This window comes from Vitis riparia, chromosome 14 (assembly GCF_004353265.1).
Source record: "Vitis riparia cultivar Riparia Gloire de Montpellier isolate 1030 chromosome 14, EGFV_Vit.rip_1.0, whole genome shotgun sequence".
Lineage (NCBI taxonomy): Eukaryota > Viridiplantae > Streptophyta > Magnoliopsida > Vitales > Vitaceae > Vitis > Vitis riparia.
This window is the reverse complement of record NC_048444.1, coordinates 3,998,610-4,008,730: the sequence shown is the minus strand read 5'-3', so window position 1 is coordinate 4,008,730 and position 10,121 is coordinate 3,998,610. Positions and strand designations below refer to the sequence as shown.

General features: G+C 36.7%; 2 protein-coding genes across 4 annotated transcripts; one reads left to right on the top strand and one right to left on the bottom strand.

The window, feature by feature from the left end:
* The first annotated feature begins 1,828 nt into the window (after positions 1-1,828).
* LOC117930419 lies at positions 1,829-4,533 on the top strand. 3 transcript variants are annotated; one of them, XM_034851081.1, is made up of 2 exons: positions 1,829-3,013; positions 4,168-4,533. In XM_034851081.1, the coding sequence occupies exon 1, from the start codon at positions 1,849-1,851 to the stop codon at positions 2,959-2,961; it is 1,113 nt and encodes a 370-aa protein (XP_034706972.1). In that variant the 5' UTR covers positions 1,829-1,848; the 3' UTR covers positions 2,962-3,013; positions 4,168-4,533. The 3 variants fall into 3 exon arrangements, with proteins under 3 accessions (XP_034706972.1, XP_034706973.1, XP_034706971.1); XM_034851082.1 differs by having other exon boundaries at positions 4,154-4,533; XM_034851080.1 differs by having other exon boundaries at positions 3,090-4,533.
* A 75-nt stretch (positions 4,534-4,608) lies between these two features.
* Positions 4,609-9,686, bottom strand: LOC117930420 (thymidylate kinase). Its single transcript, XM_034851083.1, has 6 exons — positions 9,535-9,686; positions 9,107-9,442; positions 6,552-6,663; positions 6,411-6,470; positions 5,613-5,717; positions 4,609-4,858 (listed from the first exon to the last, which is right to left on the bottom strand). The coding sequence occupies exons 1-6, from the start codon at positions 9,570-9,572 to the stop codon at positions 4,727-4,729; spliced, it is 783 nt and encodes a 260-aa protein (XP_034706974.1). The 5' UTR covers positions 9,573-9,686; the 3' UTR covers positions 4,609-4,726.
* Positions 9,687-10,121: the final 435 nt, after the last annotated feature.

Sequence of the window (10,121 nt, the reverse complement as noted above, 5' to 3'; positions counted from 1 at the left end):
TTTATAGACTATTTAAAATAAATTGAATCATTAAAAAATATTTACTATATTAATTTTTAAAATAAATTGAAAAAATATAAGATAAGGATTTGCATGGTTATTGTTTTTTAAATCTGTAATGGAAAACATTTTTTGAGAATAATTTTTAAAAACAAATTTTTGTGTTTAGAAAACAGTTTTTGTTTTAAAAAAAATGTTTGATTGAGTTAATAAAAAAAAAATAGAACAAATAAAACAAAAAAGAAAAACATGTTTGAATTTTTTTTTAATTGATAAAATGTTTTTTCAATTAGCTCGATATTATAAATATATAAATAATTTTAACTTAATATTATAAATATATAAATAATTTTTATATGCACAATTCATATAAATTTAAAAAATTATTATCTTTTAAAATTTTTATACTAATTATAATTTTCTTAAATAAACAATGACTTTGTAATAATTTTAATAATTTAAGAAATAAGAAAAGTCATGGGGTGTGGTGTTTGGGTAGAGTCTACCTTATTAAAAAACACACAAAGCAGTTAGGAAAACATAAAAAGAATGAAAAAAAAAAAACTAAGAACAATCTATTATTTGATTAATGAAAAAATAATGAAAATATGTTTTTTTTGTTATAAAAAAAATAACTTTTGAGAATATGGAAGACACAAAAAACAAAAACACACCTCATTCCCCCAACATGTTTTTAGTGTTTTTTTGTTTTCAAGAACAAAAAAATAATTTTTGAAGATAATAACCAAACATGCCCTAAATTTACAGGGCTTTAATAAGAAGGTTATAATTTTAAAAATAAAAAGCATAAAATATATTTAAACAATATTTAAGGCTTATTCAAGATTATTTTTAAAAATAATTTTTTATTTTTTAGAAAAAAAACACGTTTAACAACTAAAAGTTATTTTTTATGTTTTTATTCTTAAGAACATAAAATAAAGTGTTTTTATATACTATTTTTTGTTATTTTCATTTATTTTAAGGACTTATTTAAGAAATAATTATACAAATATATAAAATGATTAAAAATAAAATATTAGATAAAAAATATTTTAAATATATAATTAAAAATATTAAATACAAGTTAAAAACATCAAATAAATTTTAAAAAAATATTAATTTTTGAGGTATGTTTCTCGAACAGTGGCCAAATTTTTTATTAATATCTTATTCTTTATAAATTATTTTTACAGCATAAAGAGAAAAAAAAAAAAAAAAAGGAAAAAAGAAGGGGGGTGGAGAGCATAAGGACGTTGATTTGGAAGCACAAAATCGTACATAATAGCTTGAGTTCAAAGCAAGTAGAATCTTAGTCGATTTGTAAATTATTGGGAAAAGAATTTGAACTTATCATTGAATTGAGATTTAATAATGAAGTCTTGAATATGTGGGGGGCAAAACATTCTCAAATGCGTCGCTGCTGACACGACCCTTGCCCGGCCGACTCTGTCCATCTTTGATTGGATGCAAAGCAATGTCATGTAATTGTAAGGTGTTTCACCCTTCCAATGACGTTACGAATCTCCCCTGAGATCCATTTCGTCATCTACCCCATCCACGCGTCTTCATCCTACCACACACTCTCTGCCTTGAAAGAGACACATCCTCCCTCCCACGCTCTCCTCCCCGACGTGACCCCCCCTCCCACCACCCCCGTTCGTCATTCCTCCCCACGCGCTGCACAGCGAGTGCAGGACCAGGGTCATGACCCCTAGACGCCGAATAAAATCCCCACACGTGTGCAGTTTCTGGAACCTCCACCAAAAGGCCTTTCCAACCACGAAAAGCCCACGTGTCCCGTCTTTCCGCGAGTGCTGGACACTCTGTGGCTTTCCATTGGGCGCCATGTGGGACCAATCACAGCCCTTCTCTTGCGCCGGTTACGCTGCTTTTTCTTGTGTGGGGCCCACCATAACATGCATCCAATCACGTGTTAGACACGTGGTGGCTGATCACCCGGCGCCCGTACTCTCTGTTATGATTATCGCCATCGGTTCGGTGCAGTCAAGAGAGAAAGATAAAGAAAGTAGAGAGACAGAGAGTGGAGGGGATATGGAGGCCCTGGTAGGTGGTGGGAGGATGGTTAGTGGCTGCTCTGTTGGGGAAGGTTTGTGCATGGAAAGATGCGCCGGAGGTGCGCAGGACAACGCGATAATCAACCGGATAATGCTGAGATTCCGGCCGATTGCGCCCAAGCCGGCCGCCGGCGGATCTTCCTCCGGTGGGTCGACGTCGGAGAACCGGAACGTCGTGGTTGCGAGAGGAAGAGGGAAGAGAAAGTACGTTAGGGTTAGGAAATATAACCGGTGTAGGAGAAAGAAACGAACCGCTGAGGAAGAGATAAGAGATGGGTTGGAGAAGACGGTCCAGACGCTGCAACTGCTTCCGGAGAAAGCCGACGGGAGTGACTCGCCGGCTGGAGCGTCGTGGTGTAACCTCGAGCGCTCGGAGACAACAAAGCCGATTCGAGAAACGCCACCCTTCTGGCTCACCTTCAACGGTGAGAACACGTGGTCTGCTCTTGATCGGGGCGTGGTGAGGGAGGCGACGATGATCGTGGTGGAGTCGTGGGTGACGGTGGAATGCGTGAGGAGCGCATGCATGGAAGGAGGGGGGCTGGGGGGTACGGACTTGGAGAGAAGAAAGAATCTGGAGAGGGACACCTGTCCGGGGCTGATATCGGACGGTCTAAACAAAGTGGAGTGGGTGAACGACGCGTACAAGAGGATGGTGAGCCAGGAGATTAGCAACGGGCGGTGGCCGGAGTGTTGGGTATGGTTGGTGGCGAAGGAGAAGCTGCCGTACATGTACCCGGCGTTTACGTGCAGAGTGAGGCTACAGTACACGTTTGGGAAGGAGAAGCACTCGCAGACGGTGCCGTGCGACGCCTGGAGAATGGACCGTGGAGGCTTTGCATGGAGGCTCGACATCAAAGCTGCGTTGAGTTTAGGTCGCTGAAGGGGGTTTCAGAAAGCAGACGGAAAGCTGAGCGCTACAACAGTAATATCAGGTATATATCCTGTTTCTTACTCTATCCAACCGTAAAAAATATATAAAAGGATAAGGAAATTCACTCCCAATTACAGGGTATGTCAGAACATTCCCACCTCAAAAACATGAAATTTGGAACACTACGACTGCCAAATGTTGAAGACTATGTAGGTAAAACAAAGATATCCGCGTTGAAGAGGATAGTTAATACGCAAGGGTAGGAAAGCCAAGCGCCACACGGCAGCACGTTATCCAGATGAAAGACATCCTATCCTACATGCCTATGCAAGTCAAATGTCAATCGTGTCCATCACTATATGTCATGTACATATATGTATGGTGACATGCCCTATGGGTCTATTTTGCCTCTTTTTGGGCGAGCACGATGCCACAATCAGCCGTCTGAGTTTTAACTTTTAACATCAACCTTTTTCACCATCTGCTGTTTGAGCTTGATGGGTCTGCGTCAAATCCTTCTTTGTCGCATGCATTATGGGGGAAGAGATGTATATAAAGGAAAAATGCTACCTTAACTAACAACCTCAATCTATCCCGGCCATGTCAAAAAATAAGACACAGGTATATGGTAGAAGGTGTACATGTGATGTCTTTTGGATATCTATCGCAGAGGTTGGGTGCTATAGTAGTGAATAAAGTAAAATTTCAAATAGGAATCCCCCCATTCCCTAAGTTATTGGATGTCTCAATCTAAACTCTACTGCAACCCTCTGTAACTGACTGAATAAGGCCTTGATATTTATTTTCCTTTAATTTTTTCTTTTCTTCTCCTTCTCCGTTTCCTTTTTTTTTTACCTGTACATTTCTCTTCAAATTTCGTAAGAACCAAACATTGTTATAACTGGCAGCTTCCATAGAAAATTTCTTCCCTCCTTCCTTCATGAGCACATACCCATTCATTCACAAACCACATGTAATCTGAAGGCATTAACAGTTGAGTAATTTTAGTTATTCCTTCAGATTAATAAGGGACCGGCACGAATACAAATACGTCAGAAAACTTTCTTGGGAGTGTTAAGCTTAAAATGAAATGCGCTTTGCTGATCATTCACATGTTATTTGTCTCAGCTTTTTATTTTCTTTAATTAATTTGAGTATGCTGTTCCATTCCTGGCATGCTAACATATATTTTGGTAATGAGGTTTCCTCTGCAAGGTTTCAAGAGGGATGGGTGTAGCTAGGGGGAGAGGGTCCAACATGTAAGCATGTTGAAATCCTTGGTAATTTAGTAATTGAAGGCAAGCAGCGAGGAGTAAAGAAGCTCAGACCAACGCTTGAACCCAGGTTTGTGATAAGAAATTTCACCAGCTGGGATAGTAATGACTTCAATAATAGAGTTGGATTAAAGGTGTGGAGTACTGAAGGGGGCTGAGGATGCGCCCAAGAGGCCGAAATGATGGGTGGGCCATGTTAACCAAACTGTAAGTAGTATTACGATGTACCTGGATTGGAGTATGTAAAAATCAATGTGACAATGTACTGTGTAATTCTCTCTTACTGGGAACTATTGACAGTGGGGCATTCAGGCTGTCTCATGGGCTCTTGTTTGTCAAAAATTCAAAATCACTTACAATCAACAAGTCATTTGTTAAAAAATTTCAAGAATCTGGTGAACTCAATTTGTAACTTTAACTGTAGGCTCCATTTTAACTTAAACCAGGGCTGAAACTGTTATTGAAAACAAGTTCCACAAAGTACACATGTAGCATCCCTTTCATGGAATTGAAGGTTCATATGACCACAGGTTCAAGAGGGTTTTCCCTTTCTGGCATGTCTTAACACAGTCCAATACCATGTCCCTCAGCGGTTTCTCAACATCTTCAATGGGTAGGCTAGCATCAATAATCTGCAGAGAAGCCAAGAAAAAGGTTTAGTCTACCACCTATGCTGAAGCATTCAAGCTGTTTCTAACACCTAAACAAATGAATATGATCTCAGATACTAACTGCTAGGATACTAAATGTATCAGTAGTCCAACTGACCAGCTAATGTACTTTGTTTGGTATGCAATTAATTTGGTTCTCTTAGAACAAAAATGAAAAGGAGAGAAATCCTGTGACAAAACTAGTTGAAATCAAATTAACAGCACAACTTCAAGACATGAATGTGTACCGTCACTTCATAAATTAATGAAAAACTGCTCAGCAAGCTGCTGAGTTAGATACAAGAGAACTGCATATCAGAAAGCCACACGTAGTTGAGATTAACCAGTGGAGGTTGGGTTGCTGAATGAAAACATACTACGTTTGGTGTTCTTAAGAAAATAAAAGATAAAAAACTAACAGTAGTATGGGCAGTATTGAACATGAATTGGCAAACACAAAATATATTGTACCTCTTACTATCATCTAATACAACAATTGATTTATTCTCAAGTATGTATCATTAAAAATATGAATAACAATTCAGAGCTATACTAAAATCCTAAACTCAGTATTAAATCATATGATTAAATCTCAACAAACTTAGTGACAGGTGATAATGTTGCACCCAAAGGATGGCATCAAAACCAGAGGCAGATTTGCAGCTTTTGATTTGCAATATTAACATTATATTTTTCCTTCAGCAGTGAAAATTAGTATATTCAACGTAAGTTTTACCTTCCATGAGGGATCACGAAGGACCTGATAATGATGAGCAACTTTTCTCTGAAACTCAAGCTGCTCGTATCTCTCGCCACCATAGCCTCCTCTTTCTGCTGCTTTCTGGTAATTTCATGATAACTTTCAGTTCCAAATTTAAAGAAAAAAAACCATCACTTATATATGCCCCTGGTTCCAGCAGCCAGTTAATTCATTGGTAACACTGTTCATATGAACATTATCTTCATATTTCATCAGTTTAGAAGCCTAATGGGATTGCTTATCATTTCAGTAGTGATCTACAACAGTATCTATTAGGCACATTGAGTGCTATCTAAACAGTCATTAACCTACAACTAGAACATCCTGCAAACTCAAGGCCGGGCCAAAACAGTAATTAACCTGAGCAGCAAAGGAGTGGTCATTTTATTGCTTTCCAGTATGGTTCATATGGAATATAAATGGTAAACCCATAAGAATCATTAAATTTAGTTATTTAGGAAGAAGACTCTCCACCAAAAGGGCCCAATAATCAAATCTCCACCATTGTCTAGTGTTGGGATAATTGCCAATCATTACAGGTGAGTGCCTGAAACCATCAAACTGTATAAGACTGTTGTCTGCCAAAACAAACATGGTCAAAGTTTTTGGACACAAAGTGAACTAGCCCTCACAAGGACTACTTCCCAGCCCAAAAATCATGTCTACTAAAAAATAAAATGAAGTGTTTTCAGCAAAACAATGGGAAACTAGATGGAAAGTGAACAACACAGTTCAATCTTGATTTTTATAAGCACTGCAGTGATGACAAATTACCTCTGGTGGTATGTTGAGGTACACTACAAGATCTGGAGCTAGCAATCCCATCTCCGGTGCCTGCAACAGAAGGGTTTATATATTCGCTACCTTAAAGAAAATAAACTTCATTTTTTGTCACAGTTTCAAGCAAAGTTTCACCTTACACCATTCAATATCAAGTCCTTTGGCAGATGAAAAGGCCACTCCAGAATAGGAGTAACGGTCAACAATGAGGGTGGTTCCAGTCCTCAGCTTAGTCTCCATCAATGATCTGCATAATGTGGATGACCAAGGACAAAACTTACATTGTCAAAAGTGCTAATGACCATTTAAATTTCAGTCAGTGTTGGAAATGGGCCCCAAGTTATAAAGTTTGAAGACCTATGGTTCCAAAACTAAGTGCTTTTCTGATTTCCAGAGTTTTCTCCTTTTTATATTTGTACCCCACCTAACCCCCACTAGAAAAAAGAAAAAAAAAAGAAAAAAAAAAGCTAGAGTATCATTAAATACATATGATTCATATGAAAAAAAATTCTACTGCATAAAAAACATACTAGAACATTCCTTATGTGAAAAGTTTAGAGTCGACTGTTTGCTAAAACCTAACTTCAGAGGAAAAAAAAAAAAAACATTGAAATGGAGTACATAGAAACACTATAATATTGGAAACTAGGTGTGCGCCATAGATAACTCTCCTAATGTAGAATTAGTAAAACCAAAGTATAGTTGCTTATTCCTTTGATGCATTGGCACCTAATTTACAAGTCCAGTACAAAACCTATTATCTTGCAATCATGCAGATGCACTTGAAAAAACATAAACTGAGATCATATCAAATTATCTTTCAGGTGCGTAGATTTCCTCCAGTAGTTTAAAAAAAGCTAATCTCCTTCACTAAATATCTGAAACATGTGATAAAAATAGGTCCACTAATATTCAACATACGTAGCCATTTATGCCCTGTTTTCTATTGTCTTTTCTGCATAAGCACTTGTTGCAGATCCAGGGAAACCTTCATCCAAATGAGGGACAACTTCACACCAAGTAGAAGGGCTTACTCTAGTAATTCCTACCACAGCTGCAAATTGAACTTATTCAAAACTCTATTGCATTTCACACACAAAGATGATAGGTTTATTACCTGTCTACCTGATAGTGGGAACTAAAGTTTTTAAGCATTGAACTACTAATCAGACAGCTAAAATATAGTATCAAGGACTTTCCATAACATGAATTTTGCATTAAACAATCAAAGGTAATCTCTAATTACAATTACTCGAGCTTAAAACAGAACATTAGAATGGGTGTTCTTAAACATTGGCAGGAATAATAACAGAAATGTATTTTTTTGGTACCTGCCGAAAAGGCACTAACAATCAGGTGGCATCACACATACATTTTCAGGTCTCATTGTTTGTACGCGAGTGCCATTTGTTTATACCTTTATACCTTGGTCTCATTCATTTGTAGCTTCGTTCAACAGCCTGGATCTCACCCACACACACTCACATGCATACAGCGTTCCAGCATCAAGTACCATGATGCCCTAAAAGTTATCATTTTCCATGCCATGCATGAGATATGTGACTGTATTGTGGTTCTCTATCATCCTCCAGGGAAAAACTCCTAGATTATGACAAAAAACTACAATTTTGTACTATGCACCCCCCCTCTCCAAAAGAAAAAAAACAAGATCATTCAAATATTTAATATACACCTAATTCTAATATTTGAATAAACCCATAGTACCTGTAAACTATCCATAGACATAAGAATACTAATTTTACCAATCACACAAGCTTTAATTGGATTAGGTTTTTAACCACTAATTCTTGATCTCCATGATATATAAAATCCCAAACAAATATAGATTTCCTAGATGACACTTTCACTGATCAATGCTGAAAGTTCCATCCAATAAAAATTTTAGAATTAAAGAGTATGCTTAGGAGGATTTTTTTTTTTCATTGTCATCTTTCATAGCAATGCTAGGTAAGGTTCATGACATCACTAAACTTATACAATGACAAAATTTTCACTAATAGGGATGATAAAAAATAAGGCTTCCCGGTTACCTTCTAAAATACCCAAGATCCAGATTGGTTGTTTCACTGACCAATTTTTCCGCTTCAAGTCATGAATGAAACTACAAATACGAGAACTATTCTTTTCTCATAGCACAAGAGCCTTGACCTTCGTTATCACTGAGAAAAACAAAACTTTCAAGAGAAAAAAGACTTTTGTTTCTTCATAAAGAAAAATTGTATTCTTTCTTGGTTTCCGGGAGAAAAGAAAAACATATTTCTTCACTGTCATTTTCAGAGAGAAGAAAAAACACGTATTCTTTCTCTCTGATTTTTCAGGAGAGCGTGTTCTCACAGGCAGAGAGATAAGAAAAAAAACTTTCTTATTTTTATTTTTATTTTTTTTATTCTAATATTGGCAAATTTTGGGTAGTTTTAAAACTCCTAAAAACTCCCCTTATTTCTCCCATTTATTGGGTGTGGTCGGGTCAGCTCAGTTGGGCACCCAAACCCAACTCCAACAAGGGATACAAACGCATTTCAAAAAACTCCAAATTGTCAACAAGTGAGTGGATTAGAGCCTAACTTTGCTGGAAAAATATGTTACTCAGCAGACAAACTACCAACAGATCAAGCAGCACGCATATGAACACAGATTTCAGATAAATTTCAACAAACCACAAAAAGTACCTCTTTTCCCAACGATTCGCACTGAAAAGGAGATGGATCGTGTGATCATCTAAGTCCGATTTATTGGCGAGGTATGAAGATATCATTTGCCCAACACAAGTACTCCTGTCTGGAAACCGCCACAATTCGGCCGAAACCCCAAGGCCCTCCAGGTAAGACATCATTCTACTCGATTGTGAAGACTTCCCGCTTCGATCCAAACCTTCAAGAACAATCAAAGCACCTCTGGAATCGCTGTTGCGATTGTTCTCCATGTGTATATTGCTGGAAGAACAGTTGCAGCGCAAATTCGTGCCGAATTTCACCAACCCTCGTGCTGATCCGGCTCCAAAATTTCTAGAACATCATTTGGAAAAGTAAGTACTTTGAAACGGAAAAGCAAAGTATTTTCCAGAGAAAACGAAAAGGCGAGTAAATGGATTACTTACAAAAGCTTAGGGAGTCTGAAATGGGAGGCATGTGACATGACCCTTCCAAATTTCCAATTGAGCGATATCACGAAGAGGGTCAATTTTGGGGCTTTTGCTTTTTCAAATCCCCCTTCGAGGGCTTTCCCCTTTGTTTTCCCGGGTTTTCTATCCGCCCTGACTCCACATTTCAATCCTCAATTCAATTAGTTTTCAAAATTTGAAAATAATATATAGCTTAATAAGATATTTAGAATCATAGATAATAAAAATTAATTTTTTTGCCATCTCTTATGTGTTGTAATACTTATATTATAATATTATAAATAATCCTTAAATAAAAAATTTATCGTTGTCAAAGTGATTTATATTTAGTTATTTGAAAAAAGGAATTCAAAAAATATATCCATAAATTTCTTGGTATTTATTAAAATTCATGTAACCAATGATAAAAATATGGATAATTCGATTTTACGGATATATATATATCAACAGATATTTTGATACAAAATATGGATTGACCTAAAATTTATCAAAACTTATAAAAATATAAAACAAAAATCTTATCAATGAAATTAAAAATATAATAGGTATTTTAAAGTTGTTTC

Excerpts from the sequence above, each read along its gene's own strand:
- LOC117930419 (XM_034851081.1), top strand. The coding sequence starts at position 1,849 with ATGTGGGACCAATCACAGCCCTTCTCTTGCGCCGGTTACGCTGCTTTT.
- LOC117930420 (XM_034851083.1), bottom strand. The coding sequence starts at position 9,572 with ATGTCACATGCCTCCCATTTCAGACTCCCTAAGCTTTT. Across the intron at positions 6,664-9,106 it reads GCGAATCGTTGGGAAAAGAG|ATCATTGATGGAGACTAAGC; the intron begins GTACTTTTTGTG and ends CACATTATGCAG. Across the intron at positions 6,471-6,551 it reads TTGATATTGAATGGTGTAAG|GCACCGGAGATGGGATTGCT; the intron begins GTGAAACTTTGC and ends CTTCTGTTGCAG.